The 23903-nt window shown below is 36.6% G+C and overlaps 1 protein-coding gene and 1 pseudogene across 1 annotated transcript; both read left to right on the top strand.

Annotated features, from left to right (window-relative positions):
* Positions 1-13855: 13855 nt before the first annotated feature.
* LOC120772386 (2-amino-3-ketobutyrate coenzyme A ligase, mitochondrial-like) lies at positions 13856-16901 on the top strand. Its single transcript, XM_040100976.1, has 5 exons — positions 13856-13978; positions 15130-15383; positions 15626-15935; positions 16026-16577; positions 16652-16901. The coding sequence occupies exons 1-5, from the start codon at positions 13945-13947 to the stop codon at positions 16807-16809; spliced, it is 1308 nt and encodes a 435-aa protein (XP_039956910.1). The 5' UTR covers positions 13856-13944; the 3' UTR covers positions 16810-16901.
* Positions 16902-22448: 5547 nt separating this feature from the next.
* Positions 22449-23852, top strand: LOC120771532 (annotated as a pseudogene).
* The last annotated feature ends 51 nt before the right edge of the window (positions 23853-23903 follow it).

Here is a 23903-nt window from a genome sequence, read left to right on the forward strand (position 1 = left end):
ATATTTCATATGATCTTTACTGATCCCTGATCCAAACATGAATTTAACCCTGAAGCTGGTCACCACCAAAACAGTGGGCGAGTGATTCAAAGTCTTCAATTCGCGTGTAAAACTGCGCTCCTGCTCACTGAATGTTTCATGAAAACACGAAAGGGCAGAGAGAAACCTCTCTCGTGGACTATAGAACTTTCGGAAATCAGAGTGTTCTGCAGACGTTTATTCAACAAAGTCCGTAGAAGTGGGTTAACTGACGAATGGGCGTTGTATAAAACAGCACCTGCAATGTACAAATCCGAGTTAAGAAAGGCAAAGAGGACTTAATGGAAAAGCTTGATATTGAGGAAGCTTTCAATAACATCCTGCCGGAAGCAGTCGTAACTGCCCTACACGGTCTTGGGGTTGAATTAAACTGCAAACACCTCATTTTCAGTCTTTTCTGCGACAGAGTGATTGAAACGGAATGAGACAACGCACGTGCACGTCCTAACTAATTGGGCAGTCGGAAGCGGTCTTGACATCAACTCAAATAAAACCGAGATTGTTTTCTTTACTAGAAGATACTAGATCCCGGGCTACGCTCATCAGCATGTGTGGTACACAAAGGTCCACTCTAACCATGGCACGTAACGCCATCTTTCACATAATGCCCGTCGTGAAGGTGATGACTGCGAAAATTGCTATCAGGCTTAGAGAATCTGTGTTCCTAAATGAACACGTGTCTGAACACACGAAAACCCTCCCACGCTTTGACTTCACATCTGATCACTTGAACTTTGAGTCGCCAAACCGAACTCTGGCTGCTCCTTCTCTGCCCACCTACAGCCGTAGAAGCCGTTGGAGGAGAGGGGTAGTAAGCTTTTTGACGCATGGGTCAAAGCTTAGAGGGAAGGTTGGTGGAGGGGTTTACTGCCAGGAGATCTCTTTCAACTTTTCTTGAATATTGCAGTGTTTTCCAAGCCGAGGTTGTACCCATAGCACTCAGACAGCAGGACGACGAGTCTTGAAATCATTAACACTGGATTCAGGGTTGGTTGAGAAATGCCTAACCTCGCTATCGAGTCTCTTTGCGATAAGGCTGGTATAGTTACAGGCCATAGCGGAATCGCAGAAAATTGTAAAGCTGATGCGCTAGCAAGAAAAGGCATCTTAGAACCGCTATCAGTTCAATGGCAGCGAGTCAGTGCTCCCGTGTCCTCTTATGTTATATAGCTGGGCTTCGTGGGAGCTTGACTGTCCGGCGTTTAGGAGGTCAAGAATTAAATAGTTGGGGTCTGTGCAAATTTGTATTGACTCCTAAGCGCTTTCCTTATTTATAAGTTCTTCTTTTCAATGGCTTCACAAAGGACTACATATAGCAGTCCACGTTCGATTTCTCTAGATCATACATCTAATCTAACCTACCCCGAAACTAGGAAGCAGTCCTTTATACAGCAGTCTATTGAGCTTTTATCGAAATTTTGTTTTAAATTTACTACAATCTACAAAATTCTTCCAAGAAACAATTCCCGAAATGGTAACGTGAGTCTAAAATACTCAGTTAAAAAGTTTCTCAAAAGAACAAAGAGTCCCATATCATGTAACTACTGCTCACCCTAACTACTTTAGACCTCAGTCGCCATCGGATTTTCTCCATAAATTTAACCGATAACTCCAAGGTACTTTTGACCGATAATCACGGAGAGGTGATATCCAAGGGTATCAGACAAGCTTTAAACCATCTCTAGATTCGTGGTTCAATTACCTTTTCATCATTGGACCCAACTCCAATCAATTTCTGCATAGCTAAAAGAAGACCGATACTCGCCAGGTATCAACGAACGAAGATTTGCATCATTGTTTTATAAAGAACTATTATATTGTATTTATATAGTATTATTTATATATGTATAGTTAATTTAGCTTTCTATAGCGAGTTACTAGAGCAAATTAATCCCGTAGACATTTTGCTTTTAGTACTGCTTGCACATACTTATAGTACGTCTTTTTCTCAAAATACATATGTACATAGATTTATACTTTCTTATCTATAGATACTAAGCACCTACCTAGTGTCGAGCTCACACCAACAACATTTTTCTATTTCCACTAATTAACTCGAAAATACGCCTTGCCATTTGAACGAATGGACTTCACTCATATGATGGACAACAACAACACCAACTATGACTGAAGATCCTGTTTTCCCTCCGGAGTACGCATGCGTGCACAGCATGTGGGCTAACTGAACTGCAGATTAGACGTGCTGGCGGTCGCTGTCATTGTCGGCAGTTAGTAGTCAGTCACTTAGGCACTCTTACATATACATATACAATTCTTGCTGAGCACTTATAGTCTAGCAGCTAGTCCGTTAGTGAAGCTGCCATACAACGTTGTGTTCGTTGTCCCGCCTCATCAAACTTCCTCAAAGCGTGCAGTATCTTCACTTTTCTTATCATCCATACCGCGTGGATGTCACCAGAGAGATCTGTAAACGCCATAGCAATAACAAAAGCAACACTGGGAGCGTAACAACCGTAAACGTCAGCCAGAAGAGGAGTAAGGAGCTTAGGTGCGTCATAAAGTAGCCAAGTTTATTTTGCCATTGCGTGATTTCTTTCGATTTCGCTTAATATGGACACAGCAATTGAAGAAATTGCAGAGGCGACAAGAAACAAGAGAAACGGAGAGTTTAATCAAAATAATTAAAAATAAATAATTGTTAGTCGGTAGATAAAATTGAAAGAGATAAAATCAATTTCTGTGTAGCTTCGCAATGAAATTGTTGCTCAGCTATGGTGAAAGGGGTAAGGAAATGTTTGGTTGGTGCCGTGACCACTTGCTCCTTCAATTATGTTTTGATATTCATGTGGATTTGCAACTGATTGAACGTGAATTCCATTTAATACACGGAATTTCGCAACAGACAAAGTTTTGCAACTTTTTGTTGTTTGCCAATTTAACCGTAAAACTCAATTTCACTTCAATTTGTAGAAACTTGGGGTTTGAATTTTTGTCTCAATATTAATAAAAAGGTAAAATATTTCATAATACAAAAATACATATTCAAACGAGTACCATTGGGCTACAACTATTTTAATCGACCCAAAATGTTTTAGGTACCGTTAGTGCTTTCCGAGGAACTTCGCTTCTCGAAATGTCACTTAAACTCCGCAAACATATTCCACGTAAAAGAGCAACAGACAAGAAATTCTAAGGCACTAACGAACAGACACATAATACAGTAAGAGATTATTTACTAAGATAGCCAGGAAACATTATAGATATTTTCATCTTCAATGATACATTTTAATATAGCTAACATAATGGTATTTTTTTGACGTGTGGTTTTCAATAAAATAATGCTGTTTTCGGAGTTGGTCTTTTAGCCAGCTGTTACTTGATTTTTAATCGCGCATATTTGTATATATTAAAAACAAAATGGTTCGGATAAAACGACGCATCGGGCGTTGCGTCCAATATTCGGTTGATATAACCACATACCAAAGTCGGAAACCAAGCATCGGTTTCGCATATTAACTCTAGTAGTCCTTAGAAATGCCGTACAGTGCTGTTGTGGATCAAAGTATAGAAAAAGACCCGAAGGAGTCCATACCGCATTAATTTTAAGCCAAACGACCATCAATCCCGTCGCACATTTGGTGAATGAGTTCAAAACCGAATGACAATCAATCGCGATTTTCAGCGATGAAACTTTTGGGTAAAAAAACAAAATTTTTGTATTTGGAATGATGACTATCCATAAGCCGGTGCTACATGCCATACAGCCAACGAAATAATCAATTTATTGAAAAAAAGTTCACGTAAAGTACTAGTTAAAAGCTATAAGACTTTAAGTAAACGGCTCTAAATTGTGGTGTAGACAGTAGTCTTCTGGCTATACGACATCATTATGTTCTATGGGGTCTTTAACGTAGAAAAGAGGTTAAGTGAGCTTCTTCACGGATGGGTAAAAGCCTGGAGAAAAGTTCTCATGAAATATATATCAACTTCAGCTTCTAACTTCCTGACTATTAGAGTATTTTTCAAGCCGAGGTTGTTGCCATTAAAGTAGCGGTGGATTTATTGCTCTGTAATCCAAGCCGTTATCAATGGCATCGATTCGATTTGTGGTAAGACTAGTATAGGTGCCGCGGCATCGCAGGTAACTGTAAGGCTGGACGACCTGGCAGGGCAAGGCACCTCAGTAAAATGGGAACGGTCGGTGCTCTCCTCTCATCATATGTTCTACTACTGTATAGCTGAGTTTCGCGGGAGCTTGGATAGCGCTGAGTTCTAAGGTATGAGATCCAGATCTCTTTACCCTCAGTAAGACTAGCATCTCGTTGTTACGGCTCTAACGAGCCATTGTCCAAGCGCCGTCCATGTCGAAATATTAGGAATTTTCGCGGCCACGAAGTAAATACATCTCAACAGTTCTTTCATGATTGTCGCAAATTTGGGAAATCTAGGTTTTAACTAGCTTCACAAAGGTCTGCATATAGCGGTCCAAGGGCGATCTCTGGAACAAAAATTGATCCTAACATAACTTAAATTAGAATCAAGAATACTATGTAGATATATATATACTTGTATGTACATGCCCCACTTGTAAAATAATTTTTAAATGGAGCCATTGAAGTAAACTTCGAGCGAAACTGCATTGTAATATTTCTTTTTTGTAACATTTTTTTGACATTCCTCGTCAGAATTTTAATTTTAGACCTTTGCTCAATATAAATAAAAAAGTAGAGTTTCGGTAATTTGCTCAAGGCCACTCGAATACCTATACTTAGCACCAAATAAATTATAACAGTTTTTAGATCACAAAGCTTTACGAGTCAGCCTTGAGGAGCATTACTTTCTGGTGCCGGACCAAAATTACACTAACTACTGATCCTATTACAAAATGTATACCATTACAATTTAATTCTTGCAATGAACTTCAATTCAATTTAAGCTGATAATACGCAGCTTTTAATTAATTCACTGAAATTACAACTCTAATTCGAATTATTTCACAGTTCTATATAAATCTATTTGTCACATTTCAAGGCAGGCAGCTATTCAATGTTGCTGCATTTCAAAATAAAAAATAATATAATTCAAATAAATATATTTATATACATATGTAAGCAGAAATAGTACTAATTTCCACTGGGTACACATGTTCCCCTGCTCAACAGCAACGCCCATTTGACCAAATACGCTCTGCAGGTCACATGCAACGCTAATCAAACGACCTGGAACAATACATGACAAGAATTTAAATTTGCACATAAAAACAGTGCAAAGCAATAAAAAAAGGTGTAGCAACACTTGTAATAAGTTTTACAAAATTACTTCTAATTGGATATTCGCATATTAAAAGCTATTTTGCTTTACTTCCTGATTTATTGGCCTAGTCCAATGAATACCACCAAATATATTTGTGTGAACATATTTACATAAAATATAAAGAGTAAAATGTCAGAGTGTTCGGCAAAGATATTTATATCTCGCTCAGTAAATGTCAATCGGACGTAAGTTCCTTCCCATCCTCAGCGAAGGGCCACAGGCTATCTTTATTGTTTTATATTGGGTATTGGGGGCATATCAATGACTTTCCATTACTCTAAACAGAAAACAAGTATTTTTTCTGGGCATCGAACCAAGCCAATTTTTTCAATAGATAAGGAAACAGTAAATTTCTCCGTGCTTTGAAGTTAGTCTTCTAAATCGAAATGTTTACCCTATAAGTTGGAAGTTAAGATTGGTTACAAATACCTAATATATAGTAATATTAATTATAGTATATAAGTTATTAAAAAAGCAAACATATGTACATATGTGACCATAATCTGCATTTCTTCTTAATTCAATTCCAGCATCATATTTTTCTATCAGAAATTTACAATACAGATCATCCTTTAACGATCTATTTCAAGTTGTCTCCTACTTAAAAAAAACACATAAACTTCAAATTTAATGTGAAATGTTTATTATCATTCGAAAGAACATCGACCTGCCCAAAACGTGAAATTGTCTGTTCACTGGAAATGTTCTCTCAATAAATATATATAGTGGCGCCGTCTTGTTGAAACCAAACGTCGCCGAGATCACGAGCTTCAATTTCAGGGATCAAATAATCGGTTATTAAGGCGCGATAATAGTCTCCATTAACGGTTACGTACTCACCAGCATCAGTTTTGAGGAATCGATGATTTCACCGGCCCACTAACCACACCAAACCGTTTTTTCTGGAACTTCTCAAGAGTCCATAGAGTGAAGCGATGTCGCTTGAGAACGTCGAGTGGTTTCAGTTCTTGCACACGCTGTATATTGTACGCTTTCAATTTGAGATATCTACGTGAAATGCGCCAAGTCGTTCCATACGTCAGTGCTACGAACGGCGCCGCATCGATTCCTCCAGCACGGTCTTCGTGTACGCTCTCACCTACGGCTGCTATATTTTCTTCACTGCATGCTGGACGTGGTCTATTCAGTCGAATATTATCCAACAACAATTCCTGGGTCATAAGATGATTGATAGTGTGCTACGAATAGTACGCGCAAAGCCGATTATGTTGACCTTAAGTTGATCAAAGCACGCGAAACACTTCTACTTGGATTGAAGATTGTAAAAATTACTTGGTTATCAGCTGGCATCAGTCTTGAATGCCCCCAATATATGGGGAACTTCTGCTTAAGTCATGGAGCTGTGGACTACAAAAGTATTCAAAACTGATTTAAGAAAAGGTAAACGACGAACCAAAGAAAGATAAATCCTTCGATTAATGAAGTGCTCTTAAAAGCTTGTATAAGATTTGAGCACCAAGTTCCAATTTGTTAACAATCATCTTTACACTACTCCTCCAATTCTAAATGAAGAGCAGGTCAACCGGTTCTACAACGAGGGATGGAAGAGCACAAAGTTCAAAATCTTATTGAAGATTTCGGCTGACAACCGATTACGAAATTGAGCGAATCATTCATAAAATATCGTATTTGCAATGCTCTTAAACAAATAACTTTACTCAGCAATCGAAAACCCTCTTTGTTCAGTTTAGGTTTTCAGCTTGGAATATACACAGTTCCCACACAAAAATCATCCCAGGAATACGAAGAGAACATTCTTACATTACATGACGACATAGAATATCTTAGCGATCAGACTACCCACGCAAAAAACTTCAGACAGGTACTGAGCGCGAATCACAGCGAAGCTAGTACTTCCTTCATTGACTCCTGTTCAGTGAATGGCGTCCTTGGAGTTCAAACACCACCCCTTACAGAAGAAGAACTCGAGTTGCCTCGTTAAGCTCGAGTGACACTCGCTCAACTTCGTTATGGATACTCTGGCAGGTTAAACTCGTAAGAATTAATTTCCGTTACAACTACAGAAAGATAATATAATCTCACACCAATTCTGTAGTGACATTTCTGTTAACAAATAGGACACGATTTTCAAGTTGTCGAACCAGTTCTTCACACTTTTCCAAAAAAAAAGTAATAAAAATATTCAATGAAGATAAATACAAACCCTTCAATGCTCTCAAGCTTCCTTCGATGTTCAGGAGTAAAACAAAACTATAGTTTTCCTCACTAAGTTATTATCCCATAAATCAAAAAAAAACGAAGTACTAAAGTTACAGTCATACAAGAAAATAGCAATTCAAAAGACTTTAATTAAAAAACAGTGATAAATTCAAAATTACTTTCAGCATAATTCACTCTTTATACAAGTTTTTCGCATATTACACAAAAGTTGTTAAAGAACTTGCTTGACACCTCTTTTAATTCTGTAATAAACCGCATTTATTCGAATGCATTCGAGTGCAGTTGCCGCTAGACGCCCACTCCCAGTTCTAGAGCAAGAAACCTGTCATCACAGCATCAAAACAACTTTAGTTCGTTTGCACCGCTATAGGTGTTCGCTTGTGTAAAATGCTTTGTCGCCTCGGCTAAATGCAAATGCAGACAGGTTGTTACAGTTTGCCTTAATGATGACTGTTATTATTTAAATGGCGTTACGATTCCTTATCGTTCACTCAACGTAGATTTAATTCTCGATTCTTTATTTTCCTCTTAGATTAACTAGTTCCATAGAATGAAACTTTTTTATGCTACTAATAGCTACGCTGACAAAATGCCGGTTTTGTTTAATGGCTGGAAAGGTGATAATGTGTTGAATTAAAGCTTTAGTTGAGAGATCGAGTTTTTATCATGGTTTTCACGCTATTGATTGGTTGGTTCTGATGTTGTGATTATTAAATAATCTATATTAAGTAAATACCTAGAAAGTGAAGTTTTCTGATGTTAGATACTTTCCGATAGCCTATATACAGTTACTATACATTTTAAATAACCTATAAATGATTGAGAAATTTTTGAGAAGCTTTTGTACCGTTAACTAAAAATTAGTACATGTAATAGTTTAGGTCAGTTGAGGATTTTCTATAAATCTAATTTCCTTGGCTTAAAGTATATTTTGAGGCCATAAAACCTTATTCACAGAGCGACAGTTCATATAGTGTTTAAAACTATAAGTCTTATGTCGAGTGAGAAATTTTTCATTCTAATTTTATTTTTAAATTTGTAAACCTTATACATATACTATTTTAGAAGTCTCACTTATCTAATTAAATATATGTGTATGTACAGCACATCACATGGGGTTGTTTTCAAATGCACAGGTGTATTTGTAATCAGTGCCCAAACCTAAGTAAATATGTTTATATTATATTTTTTGAGTGCATGCGTATTACATATTAATGCATATACTATCTATGTATGTTGCATATAAATGTATATATTTTTTTGTGTTTATTTATGTACGTTTTTTTATTGTCTCTGCCTCATCTAATATATGTGGACTGTATAATTTATTATAAAAGTTAGAATATTTCTTATCTTATTTAATATTTGTAAATAATATAAAAATGTCTAAATACAAGTGTATTGGTACATTCCGCCTTTTTGAAACAATAAACATGTTCTGATTTTGAACATATGACAACTTTAATTTGCAAAGCAGAGCTCCCTCATACCCAAATATTCCTGGAATGATATGATATTCAATAGATTTTTTTGGTCGTCCACAGCATTCACTATCTTCGGTGCTCATTTCACCACGTCTTCACTTGGTCTACTAATCCCTTGAAGGTTGATTTCCTGGAACAGTGTCCGGAAACTCGTCATCAAAGCAAGTTTTCCTTCAACTGTATTTTCCATTCAAAAAGAAATACATTGTGACAAAAGGAATCCGGAAATTGTAAATAAAACGCAAAATACTTAAGTATTAGTCAATATTTATTTTGTCGCCTTCAAAGTAATTCCCATGCAGATGTAATAAGTACACGCTATGAACTTTTACAGTCCCAAAACACTTTTCATAAACACTTTTGGAATGGCTCTTCTCAGCATTTTAGTTTGGGTAACATCGTGTAAAATCCATGAATTGTTCATCCACTATTTCGGCCGTTTTTGACGGATTTTCTCACGCATGCGCTTCAATACGGCCAAATACAACTCCTTATTTACCGTCTGTTTCCCCGGAATAAATTCATAATGCTTCCCAGTGCATTCGTGGTTCGAAATATCGAAAGAAACAATGAGCATCCCCTGATATCAAACTCATAAACCCGTGTATCGTCGTCGACAATTGTAATGCTCTCCATGAATGTGGGATCGGAATTCGCCCGATCAAGCATGCCCAAAGAGAACTGTTTACGGTACTATTTTTGAAAAAATTCAGCTTTATCGGGACGAGTCAAGGAACGCGTTTCATACACAAAATATTCTCCAAAATCATTCGAACAGACCCAAGAGAGATGGTGTGCTCTCTTGACATTTCTCTCGTACACTTGCCTGACGATATTCAAGCACTTCACTTCATCCTTCACTTTTTTAATGTTGTCATCAGTTGAAGAGGTTGAAGGCCGTTTTTGAAGACTTTGTACCATTCGTAAGTTTGTGTTTTTGATAAAACTGAAATGCCGTAAGCCTTTTCTAACATTCGCAACGATTCCGCGAACGAAATTTGGTTAGAAATACAATTTTGAGACAAATTCTTTGTTCGATATTTTTATCAGTTGTAAGAATCGCAACGCAATACTGAGGCGTACCGACGTAACCAGCTTCTGTATGGTAAACAAAGTGGTAGACAGATCACTCTATATTTAGCACAGTAATTAAGGAAAGATTTGCCAATTTAAGACTTGCGAACGATGAAATTAGTGCACGAAAAATTTAAAAAGCTTTTGAAATAGCTCAAGTATTAAAAATAAAAAGTCAGTCCGCGAAGTTAGATGGATTTGAATATCTTGCAACAAAAGCTATATTGTTCTTTTCAAACCACTCAACTTTGAAATTTTAAAAATTTGACAAATACATTTTTTTCGAAATATCATTTACCCAGGGAATTAAATTACAATTTTCGAAATCTTTTTTTGTCTATTTTTTATCACACACAAATTTACTTTTCTTATCCATTTTTCACAATAACAAAAGTTTCTTTACTGAAAATATACCTGTAATTCACAAATTAATGATCGGACAGCTGCCAAATTTATACACGCGCTTTTTGAAGGTTAGGGCTAAATAAAACTCATATGGATTTAGTTCAAATATGCCTTAGCGTGGGACTTTTCAATTGTCCTGTTATTAGGAAGGTTAGGTTATTAGGGGTGAAAAGGATTACCACTCGAAATTATTTATTCTTGTAAACATACATATAAAGGAGTTCTTTCGACATGACATGATTTTCAAAAAATGAGAACTCTTAAGTTTATTATGAATATAAGGTTTGCCATTAGGTTAAAAAAAATATAAAAGTAAAAAAATATAATTTTATTCAATGACTTTATATAGGTATTAATATTTTTATTGTCGCAAAGAACTAAAAAATAAGTTTTGAAAGAAAACCTCTAATGCATATATTTTATATTTTACTATAAAGAAGTACTTGAAGTATATATACAACTATACTAATTACATATACCTTTTCTTCCTTCAGAATATTTTATTTGTGTTAGATATGAATATTCTTCATTCCCTGTGTATCTCACAATCATTATCAGAAATTTGTATATTCCTCTTTGTATTACTATCATAAGGCTTCCTACTAATTTATTCAAGGAATAACTATGAATCCACGAATATCCTTAGACATGCCTATCAAATATACAGAAGAACAATGAAACAAGACTGACATTCAATTGAAAGTGACTGTGCTTGTAAATTAATTGATTTGCTTGCATGAGTCGGGCTGAAGAAACATGAGATGCGCTTTGTACTTACATATAGTAATTGAATGTGCTTATTAGAGAAGGACGTTACTCGAACAATAATAATCGAATAAGTATATAAAATTTAGGAAACCAGAAGCCACGCAAATTCTGAAGTTCCAAAATTCTCACAATACGGGTTTTGAGGAAATTGATAGTAAAATTACAAGACATCTTATTAAAAGCCATAGAAAAAACTCATTTCCGCAATTTGCAGGAATTTTTGCCCGAATTGGTAGTTTTTAAAAACCATTTTTGAAAAATTTGGAGAAATAAAAGTATTTGTTACATTCAAAGCATAGGGTAACTGTGAGAGTGACACGTCGCTAGACAAAGCTAGAAAAGTGCATCTTTAAGTTCTATCACTATTTTTAAGAAAGATATGAGCCAAAAGATGTAAGTAAGACAAATTCAAAGACTGAAGAGTATTCGAGTAAAAATTAATATTTTTCATTGTTATTCAGATTATTACATTGTGAGTGTACAACTCTTTACCTTTTATAATAAATTTTGTAAAAAAAAATTGTGGAAGTATTTTTCTGAATATTAAAATACAGCGAAGAAGATCGTTTTGCCAGCCCCCCTCAGACGTTGCGCCTCGGGAGCGACGGCCCCCTTCGCCCTCTAGCCAGCTACACCACTGTTATCACATAGTATAAAACAAATTCACTTTTTCTGTCTCTATATCCGTATGTATGCTTAAATATTTAAAACTATGCAACGCTTTGTTAGATTATGAAATTGTGAGGCGCCCACTTAGGCTTTCGCCTCTTTAGGGCGTCATTGTCCTCGGTGCTCAATTCGCCTCTTTCCAACTTAGCAAATATCTTTTCAACGGTTGATTTCCTTGGTGCAGAGCTCCAAAAACCAATGCTTTATTAACGCGAGAAATGCTTTATGATTAATTTTTTTTGTAAACTAACACAAGTTGCTTCACCCAAAATTCTATATCTTTTTGTAATTGTTATAATCGAAATAGAAGAGTATTATTTAGCATGCATATACAGTATGTAGTGGACGAGGTCATAGATCTCAAGCAGGAAGTAGAAAACTAACTCTGATTTATTAATGTAAAGGAATCTATGCCAGTGTATCGATTTTACAAACTACGTTTGAATATGCAAACTTCATGGGGGCTGAAATATCTCGGCAGTCTTTCGAATCAGGAGATATGTGGTGGCTGGTTAACTTTATTCTTTAACAAATTCTAAGATCGACCTCTAATAACCTAACCTAACAATCATACCTTAAATTGCAGCCTTAGCAGACATTTATAGGAAACATGGTTTGGGGTTGTGTGATTCTCAGGTAAAAACAATATTTATAATTTATTTTTCTTATATAAAATATATGAGTATTTATTCAATCACTTTATTATTTCAAATACGTATGTATATACAATTAACAAAGAAATTCTTAAATTATTGGAAAAAAATATTTTAAACTCGGCCTTTGTGACGTCATTTCCGGTGACTCCTCTGTAAAAAGATGAGCCCATTTTCAGGATAACTTCTTACAGAATCATCTAAAGTGAAAAATATGTCTTTTAGTTAAAACCTTAACTTTAAACTTGGACGAGGGAAAACAACTGAAAATTGGATTTTTGGCAGATATCTTTACAAAAAATTAAAATTTCGCGACTTTTTTTCAATAAGTTGTATTCGGAAAAGCAAACATCCATTGCTTAAGTATATAAGAATTGTATCTCAAAGACCTGTGTAAAATTTAATGAAGATCAGTTTGGGTAGTTCTCGAGAAATCTTGCCAACCGACTTCAAAAGCACAGTTTCGAACGGGCCACTTAGCCTAACCAGCCTCGAGCGCACAAGTTCTCAAAGCTGTATCTCCGAAACTATTACTCGCATTAACTTGATTTTAGGATATTTTGGACCATATTCTAGAGGTGCTGAAGAATTTAATAAGACAATAAAAAGTTTAAGTTTTTGAAGCCCGTAAACCCATGTAACTTCTCAATAGTTCAATAAATACATATATTTTATAAATTCCGGAGAAACATGAAAATCGTCAGGTATGTTTTTATGTTTTTATGTATTTGCATGTTCATTGTTCGAAGAATGGAATCGTTTTTCTATAAGAAAGAAAATTTTTTTAACGACTTTTTTTGCTGTTAAAAAATAAACCGAACAAATAATGATTTTCAAGAAATTTTCTTGATTTTTATCAAAAATTTTAAGTTTCTCAGAAAAATTCACGTGTATTGATTGAGATTTTTTAATAAAATAAGTGAAGATAATTTTCGCCTATCTTTCACTCAAGCAGTCTACTTTGAGTATATTTTAAGGTTGCACCATAAGATCTTATGGAATGCTTTGCTTTTGCGGTTGATCCTCCTTAATGCGTATGCATACATATTATATATCTTTACACATCTTTATTATATATTTATCATTTCTTTTTGCTGACATGGGCAATAATGTATAATAAAGCAATCAGCTGTTGTTGTGTATACTCTTGGATACTCTCATATATGTATATATGTACATGTTTATGTATCTACATAGCTACGGTTTATTGCCTGCACTATATACAATAATTGACGACGCCGCCGGTCGCTATAGAATTGCCGTTTTGACAATTATTCAGTTTGAAAACGAAATCTATCGAGGGTGTGTCGCGCAGCAAAGAACCAAATTTGAGGAGAAAGGAATTTTCACAAAATTATTATTGGCATAGCCAGAAAATGCCAATTTTCTCAAAATACGCGTTGCTCAGAGGTGTGTGGCTTTTGCATATGTTATGTGAACGTTTATATCTATAAAAAATGTGTGGAACTTGTGGATGTAAGAAAACAAGTCTCAAGCGAACAAACTGTTTAAAAAATATAAATTTGCGATGTGAATTGAAAATAAAAATCGTGAATAGATATTATCAACTGTGATCTCAATGCTTCAGAACTTTGATTGAAGATCCTTTTTGTAAAAATTGCGATTATGATAAAGGAAATATTTTCTGGTATTTTTTTTTATAATTTCCTAAAAAATACGAAATATTAATAATAAATATAAAAATCGGATGGTATATAGTAAAACAATACAAAAATAAGAAATAACGTTAACTTCGGCTGCATCGACGCTTTAATAATTTTCACAGGTGCATGTGAAAACTTTTTTTCTTGATTTTGATCGGTTAGTTTATATGGCGGTCATGTGGTCCAAACAGCACAATTTCTTCGAAGATGGCACCGTTGCCTTGGATTATAACCCATGCCAAATTTGGTGAAGATATCTCGTCAAATGAAAAAGTTTTCCCTACGAGTACTTGATTCCAATCGTTCAGTTTGAATGACAGATATATTCTATAGTAGTCCGATATCATCGGTTCCGACAAATGAGCAGCTTTTTGGGGCGAAAAGAGCGTGTGCAGTATTTCAGATGAAGGCTACTACCAAGGGACTACTTCGCGTATATACAGACGGACGGACAGATGGACAGACAGACGGATATAGCTAAATCTACTTAGCTCGTCACGCTGTTTATTTACTTATATACACTCCTTTTAGGTGGTACAAACTGGTCATACGCTATTCTGGGTATAAAAAGATTTCTACAGCAATTTTTCTACAGTTTCGACCCACCTTAATGAAAAAAATGTATAATATACACACACATTTTTACAAATAGACAATAAACACTCTCTCACGCGCATACATACACGTGCCGCTTCCATTTCTATTTATATGGCCGAAGAGCAACGAAGAATGAGGAATAAATGAATTTTAATAAACAACATCTGTAGACGAAGACGCACAAGTGCTCTAGCGAAAACAAAAAAATGCATTGCGTCTGCACAAAATATGCTGAAATTTTCACAAACTTTTTTTTTATTTTCATTTACATAAATAATATGCATTTCGAATAATTTACAGGCGCTAACAGCGTTCGACGCCAGAGTCAACGACTCTTCGCCGTGTCCAACGCCCACGCCTCGGCCTCGGCCGCCGCTCGTCCAGCATTGAGCCAGTTTCGTGATATACTGAGCAAGCAAATTACGGGCATCAAGGATGCGGGCACCTATAAAATGGAGCGTATTATCACCTCTTCACAGAGCACAGAGATCACCGTGGATGGCACACAGAAACGCATCTTGAATTTTTGCGCAAATAATTATCTCGGTTTGGCGGTATGTATAGTCCATGATATTTTCTTTCTCTATAAGTACTCCATCCATTTGATAATGCTGGTCTATGTGTTTTATACCAGCTGTTTGTTCAATTCGCTACTCTTCAAGCTTTGTCGATAAAAGGAGAGCATAAACATAAAGGGGAATCAATTTCTAGGTTCCCTACTTTTGTTGAAGAAAAAACACAGAAACTCACTGTCCTAAATTTATTCATCTGTAATGTACCTTTTCATTTTTTACAGAACAATCCCGAAGTGGTAAACTACAGCAAAGAGCTGCTGGATAAATATGGTGCCGGTCTTAGCTCGGTACGTTTCATTTGCGGCACACAAACGATACATAAGCAGCTGGAAAAGAAAATTGCCCAGTTCCATGGGCGTGAAGATGCCATTTTGTATGCGTCTTGCTTTGATGCCAATGCCGGTATATTCGAAGCAATCCTGACGCCTGACGACGCCGTCTTTTCCGATGAACTGAATCACGCCTCCATTATTGATGGCATACGTTTATGTAAGGCGCAGAAGCAGCGCTATAAGCATCGTGATATGAGTGGTAATAACTAATTTCTATACTCTATGTTTAAATTTTATTAAAAAATATAAATTTTTTCATAAATACTTTTGCCTTCTTCTCCAAATACAGATCTCGAAAAGCAACTGCAATCTTCAACGGCGCGTCTCAAGCTGATTGTCACCGATGGCGTCTTCTCAATGGATGGCAACATCGCGCCTTTGCCGAAGATTGTCGATCTCGCTGCCAAATATGATGCGTTGGTCTTTATCGATGAATGCCATGCAACGGGTTTCTTTGGCGCCACCGGACGTGGTACTGAGGAATACCACAATCTCCTGGGTCGTGTGGATATTATCAATTCCACTTTGGGCAAAGCACTTGGTGGTGCTGCTGGTGGTTATACCACTGGTCCGAAAGAATTGATTACGCTACTGCGTCAAAAGTCGCGCCCTTATCTCTTCTCCAACTCCCTACCACCACCAGTAGTGGCGACTGGCATTAAGGTTATGGATATGCTAATGGATTCCGATCAGTTGTCACAGCGCGTACAAAGCAATACAAAACGTTTTCGCGATGCCATGACTAAGGCGGGCTTTATAATCGCTGGCGAAAATCATCCAATTTGCCCCGTGATGTTGGGCGATGCTCGTCTCGCCTCCATATTCGCTGATCAAATGCTTTGTAAGTAGAATTGTTATTCCACTCTATGTTGTTCTCTCTGCTCAATTGTTATTATTGAAATCTGCATCACACAGCGCGTGGCATTTATGTCATTGGCTTTAGCTATCCAGTGGTTCCCAAAGGCAAGGCGCGTATTCGTGTACAAATATCGGCGGCGCATACAACGGACGACGTCGATCATGCCGTGGCCGCATTCATCGATGTCGGCAAGTCGCTCAAGGTTATTAAGTAAAAAGGGCTGACTTCGACAGATGAAATGAATAACTCTTGAAGAAAACTTACGGTTTACGCCACAAAAGCAAAAGGTCTTTGCATTTATTATATGTATATGTATTACAAATGTTATATATTAAGAAATAAAAGAAAAATTCATACATAGATCTTCGTATGTATGTTTTAATAGTCTAATATTTTAGTTGTTTATTTTTGTAATTTCTGCGAAAAAATATGAAATTTTAATTAAAGCCAAGCTTTAGAGAATGCGGATATTTCTATATAATAAACTACCAAGATGAGCTAGTAGCAAAAGACGGGTCCGCTGTTTTTTATTCATGGATAATTTTTAATCGCCTATCGCGGCTCACAGGAATAGCCTTTGACATCTCCGCCCAGTTGAGCTTTATTTCAATCCGAAAAAACAGAAATTTGTCCTTTCACAACAAAGAAACAATTTTCCCTTTAAAATTCTTCTCTTTATAGGGTAGAACTATTTCTTTCTCGAGCTATGTATGTTGAATATCTCGTGGTTCTTCTTCTTTACTATGTTGAATATCTCGTGGTTCTTCTTCTTTACTGGCGTAGAAACCGTCTACGCGGTTATAGCCGAGTTAAAAACATTGCGCCAGTCGTTTCTTCTTTTCGCAAGGTGGCGCCAATTGGAGATTCCAAACGGAGCTAGGTCCTTCTCCACCTGATCCTTCCAACGGAGTGGAGGTCTTCCTCTTCCTCTGCTTCCACCGGCGGGTACTGCGCCGAAAACTTTCAGAGCTAAAGTGTTTTCGTCCATTCGGACAACATGATCTGGCCAGCGTAGCCGCTGTCTTTTAATTCGCTGAACTTCAACGTCGTCGTATATCTCACACAGCTCATCGATCCATCGAATCCATCATCCTTACTATTCGCCGTGGCCAGCGCGCAAAGGACCATTAATCTTTCGCAGAACTTTTCTCTCGAAAACTTGCAACGTCCACTCATCAGATGTCCATGCCTCTGCACCATATAGCAGGACGGGAATAATGAATGACTTATAGAGTTTTGTTTATGTTCGTCGAGAGAGGAGTTTACTTCTGAATTGCCTACTTAGTCCGAAGTAGCACCTGTTGGCATTGCGTTGGATTTCGAGGCTGACGTTGTTGTTATGACGTGACGTGCTTAGCGCCGACGCGACGACTGTTTGTTTTATGACAGGAGATATTTCATCTTCCCCTTTTTCACTGCCAGACCCATTTGCTTTGCTTCCTTATCCAGTCTGGAGAAAGCAGAACAAATGGCGCAAGTGTTGAGGCCAATGACATCAACATCACCGGCATGCGCCAGCAGCTGTACACTCTTGTAGAAGATTGTACCTTCTCGGCTTAGTTCTGCAGCTCGAATTATTTTCTCCAGAAAAAGGTTGAAGAAGTCAATCTCGTAGTTATCGTAGTTAAAAAAATGAAGTGGAGAGAACATACCTTTTGAATCTGTAACCCTTGATCTAACCAGTAAGTCAAAAAAAACATTCTAGTGCACAGTAAAGCGGCAATTAAGGCTATTGGTTAGGGATCACATATTATTAAGATCCCCCCTCATAAAATTTAAAAATCTATAATCCATCTTAAAAGACTTGCGCCTCCATTTTTAACCAACCAAGTATAAAGCATAGATTCTCCTTGAATCCCTTCAGCCCTAAGTTGCTTATACGTAACTTCTATGTTTGACATCGTTTAAAAGTCAAATACACATAAACATCTTTAAAATACACATCTTATAGATCAATTTGAATTCGAAGAATAAAGTTAAGAACGAAAAGATTGTGTGATGCTCACATACAGCAGATTTTGAAGCTAGACTGGGACAACTCTTTTGACGAGTGTGATGAAGACGACGATGAGCTCCTGGAGGAAGGTGTGAAACAGATTTTAGAAAAAGGAGAAGAATTGGAAATCGATGTACCAGAAAGTACTGCCAACCAAGAAGTCTATAAAGAACCAGAAAATATGGATCACTTAATTATTGAAAAAGTATATGTATCCCAACTAAATTGGAGAAAAAACCCAATCGACAGTCAAGACGTTATGAGTTAAGAGTCCGAAGAAGACTTGAACATAGTAAATAAGCCAATTCAATATTTCAACATGTTTTTAAACAAATTGATTATGAACAGACAAATATGTATTCCCTCCAAAGTCCGGCAGTGAACTTAATTGTTGAATTGAAGTTATTCAATCGATTTCTGGGAGTTTTGTTGTAGTTGGGCATAGTCCAGCTGCCGGTTTTTAGAATGGGAGCTCAAATGAGCCGCAGTAACAGATTCGATGCAAAGAAATAAATTTGAGCACTTTGAACACTTAAGCACTGATGAGCACCTCATAGTATATAAAGGCAAGTGTAGAGGTATACAAATGCAATAAATAAGAGCTTTTCGCTAAGAGGTTAAGTGCATATTTCAAGAAGATCATCCTTCAAGCAGCACAACCTTGCTTAGCCCCACAAAAGAGGACTGAAAATGTTCACGCGCGCAGGTTCGTCAGGAACTATTTAAGACTTTTCGCTCTATGTTGGTGTGAACTTGCCCTTCATATGGACTCGGCATATCATCGGACATTATGTTATACTTAGCATCCGCACTACCAAAGTTTAAAAATTACAAAATGTATTTTGATAATTGGTTCACTTCAGTAAGCCTTCTTGATATTTTGATCGGCACGGTCCGAAAAATTCGAATGGGAAAGTATAAACTACTGTCTGAGTCAGATTTGACAGGGGATCGTATGAAATGAAATACGAAGCTAATCTTGATATTGCTGCAGTGCGCTGGCTGGATAATAATACACGTCAGTTCGGAACATGGAAGCAATGGAAGAAAAAAATGTTTTAGTTTCGAGACAGGCTATTGTTTCAAAATACAATAAACACATGGAAAGCAACTCCTTCTTGCCGACATGTCAATGGCGCTCCAATATATGGTACATGAAAATATTTCGCTGGACAGAGTAGACACAGTAGTTATCAATTCCTGGCTCCTGTATCGGAAAAATTTCAAAATCGTTAATCCAAAAGTCAAGCAAGTGCCACTTATAAAATTCCAGATGGTGTTTTCTAGTTTTACTCAAAAGAAGAGGCGACACCCTAATGCTATGCAAAATGTAGAAATCGACTCAAATCCGACTTAACCTTCTTCTTCAGAGGTGTCTGCTTCGAAGAGCCGTCATGTTGTTGAAGAACCCTGGGAGCTGGGAGCTCAAAGCGTTATGATGAAAATGGTCATTGGCTAGTTTGGGGAGAGTAACGACGATGCGGAACAACTTTTTCAAAATGAGTAAAATATCACACATAAAATACAACATATATATACAAGTCTATGTAATATATATATAAGAAAGTTGTGGTTAGTTACACCATTTATAACTCAAGAACGGCTGAACCGATTTGGCTGAAAATTGGCGTGGAAGAAGCTTAGAACCCGGGTAAGGACATAGGATACCTTTTATACCTTTACGTCAAAATTTAATACATCTCATAAATACAAAAATTATATTTCAAATAATAAGCATTTTTTCAAAATTTGAATATTTCATTTCTTCAAAAAAAAAAGCAATAAAAAAAAACTCACACCAAATTAATATATGCCTACAATTTTAAACAGGTTCTTCGTCAAAAATAATACAATAGCTAAGTATTTGTAATAGTAGAAAAGAACTGCAACCAAATATGCAGTGCAATGGATTATAACTGGCTCAGTAATCAGTCGTTGAGTATGTATTATACAACATGCATACAAAAAGACTGATGACCTCCAGTGGCAAATGATGGGGCTATGTTTCTATTGTCACACAACGACGCAAAAATTCGGTTTTATTACGATTAAAGAGCGCTCAAATAATGTACTTCTCAGAATCAGTTATTTGTTGCTTTTATTGGATTTGGCACCCAATTTGCACATTTCTTTCGAATCTTTAGAGCATCTTTGTCCTCGGTACTCAATTCGCCTGTTTCCAGCTTAGCAAATATCTTTTCAACGGTGGATCTCCCTGAGCCCAAATTCAACAGTATTTTCCATCCAAAAGCAATGCTTTATTAACAACCGTAATGCTTTATGATCCATTTTTTTGTAAACTAACACAAGTTGCTTCACAAAAATGCTATATATTATTAACTAATAGTTATAATCCAACTAAATAATAATAGTAGTATTATCTATGTTTCAGCCACAGTGAAGCGTGGGCGGGTCCTCTAGTATATGATAAATAAAGAGAAATTCCTTGTATATATATTTTTTTCTTTGCAAGTATTTATTTTACTTAAATACTACCCTAATGCCTTGTTCAGACCGACACTTAATCACACGATTTCGGCTGTTGAATGGATTATCCCACTAATCTTAAAAATTTAGATTTCGCCATACAAAAATGACAGTTCCAAATCACTTCATTGAAAGGATTTCAAACTGATCCACGCTAAATCTCTCTGTGCGACTCTGATTTTGCGCAGTCTACTTGTCAGCACTGGAAATCTGATACATTATCACAGCTGATTTAGACACTACAAAGGGGGAAAAATGTAAACAAACAAATTTTTTTTTAAGCAATGAATCTAATTTCATCTGAAAATCGACTTAACAAATGAAAAAATGCATCCATTATTTCTATTATATGGAAAATATTAAAAAAAGACGGCTTTTATTTGAAAATACTATATGACAACCCTTGCTTTTGATAAATAATAAGCGATGTGAATTCTTGAATGACAATAACAGTTGTTTTTTGATTTTTCTAACGGCAGTGAGAACACTGTTGGGTTATGAAATGCTTAAATATAATCTAATCTTTTAAATTTTCGGCAGTGAGAACACTGTTGGGTTATGAAATGCTTAAATATAATCTAATCTTTTAAATTTTCGGTCTGAACATGGTATAAATAAAACTTTATAACTTACTTAGAGTATATTGAATAGAACACAACCACTAAAAAAACGAACTATTCACACATTATCTTTCGTGCTCATTCCCAGTTCCATGAGCTCCAACAGGTAATCATAGTTGGGAAAAGCATGCAACTTATCGGTTATGTTCTTTCTTCTCGAAGTTATGAAGATGGTTCTTTCGCTTCAATGCTCAGCGCTGAGCACACTCCAACAACAAATGTTCCCAATTACAAACCTTTTGTTTCCAAACTGTTCTCGGCTCTCGCTTGCGCGTTCAGCAATTCGCTTTGATTTATTTTTCCTTTTCTGCACTTGGCGCGGTTATTCTCTTGATCATGATCATGGCCACTGAATGAAACTACATATGTTTGGTTGCTTTTGTGCCTGCCTCGTATGCTAATCGGCTTTCTTTCGTCGCTTTTTTCTTTGCTTTCATTTTTATTTTGCTTCATTTGGCTATCGCTGAACCGACGCTGTAGTATAAATTGAGGGTATCCCGGCATTCCCAGTTTTAGTCTTTGAGTGAATTTGTTTTCGAACGTACCACCTTGAATCTGGTTTAAAGTAGAAAGCCTGCTTGAGTTGTAATCATGAAGTGGTGCTTAGGTGGGTGAATTGCCAACTAGTTTTTGCTGTAACTTATGTGTGGAAGAGACTAGTACAAAAATAAAAACCGTGTAATTTGATATATTTCAGTTGTAAATTATTGTTTTTTTTTATCATCCTTAGTTGTTGTATTTTTATTAAATTACTTTCTGAGCCGCGATGTCGCCGCCAATGTAATACAGAATCGTAATCTTCTCTTTGCCACCGAACTCTTCTGCCGATCGTCAGCGAGAAGCAGAACGAAAATGTGATCAATCTCACCGGTGGCACACAGACTGCACTGGTTTGGCATACTATGGCGCCGATGGTAAAACCGGGCCAAGGAGTTGCAACGCAGCTTACATGCACATTCGCAGAGTCGCAGCGGTATTGGCGAAGAGCTATTACAAGCTGTTGCATTCTTTTGTCAAGCCAAAGACCACATTGGAGATCGCCAATAAAATCTACGCAAAGGATGAGTTGGTCATTGAACCGGAATTCCGTGAAGCAGCACAGAAGTACTTTGACTCCGATGCCGAGCAATTGGATTTCACCGATGAACCAAAAGCCGTAGACTTGATCAACAAGTGGTTGACCGAGAAGACGAATGACAAAATACAAAATGTTTTGAACAATGTCGAACCCGATATTAATGTAGCGCTTGTCAATGCAATCTACTTCAAAGCCAAGTGGGCACGTCCTTTCATGGATGATGCCACATCGGATCGTGTATTCTTTATTAACGCAAACGAAACGGTTAAGGTGCCCACTATGTTCGCCGACAATTGGTACAACTATGCCGAATATGCAGAATTGGATGCCAAGGCGATTGAGTTATTCTTCGAGAATACCGATTTGCGTATGTGGTTTATATTGCCGAATCAACGTAACGGTCTTTACGAGTTGGAACAAAAATTGAAGGGTGTGGACTTTGATGAGCTCGAAAAGCGTTGGGAATGGAGCAGCGTAACAGTGAATTTACCAAAATTCGGTTTCGAATTTGATACTGACTTGAAGCCATATTTGCTGAAGGTGCTTATAAACTTAAAACACAGTGCTACTTAAGTGTTTTATTATTAAATATTTGTTTTTATTATCTTCAGCTGGGCATCAAGACCATGTTCACCGATGAAGCCGATTTTAGCAACATTTTCCACGAGTCACCAATCAGCACACGCGTCTCACGTGTTCAACACAAAGCTTTTATTGATGTGAATGAGATCGGTTGCGAAGCGGCTGCTGCTAGCGGTGAGTTTGAATTTTAAATTAATTCAAATGCTAGAGATTTAAAATTATTATTATTTTAATTTTTTATTATATTGTATTTTTAGTTGCTGTGGGCGTGCCAATGTCCTTGCCGTGGGATCCGAAAACTTTCATTGCTGATCATCCCTTCGTATTCATCATTCGTGACCCTCATGCCATCTACTTTACTGGCCACATTGCCAGATTTTAGTTAAGGAAGTTTAAGAAGCAGTTTTTACTGTCGCTTATATCTATTTAGTTTTTAAGAGACATTCATGAATTTGCACTTAAATATTTAATAAATCATAAGCTTACATATTGAAGCTTTTGTTGCTTTATTTTTGGATGGAGTTAGTGTTTGCAATTAAAATAGA

The sequence above is a fragment of the Bactrocera tryoni genome, chromosome 3, assembly GCF_016617805.1.
Source record: "Bactrocera tryoni isolate S06 chromosome 3, CSIRO_BtryS06_freeze2, whole genome shotgun sequence".
Taxonomy (NCBI): Eukaryota; Metazoa; Arthropoda; class Insecta; order Diptera; family Tephritidae; genus Bactrocera; species Bactrocera tryoni.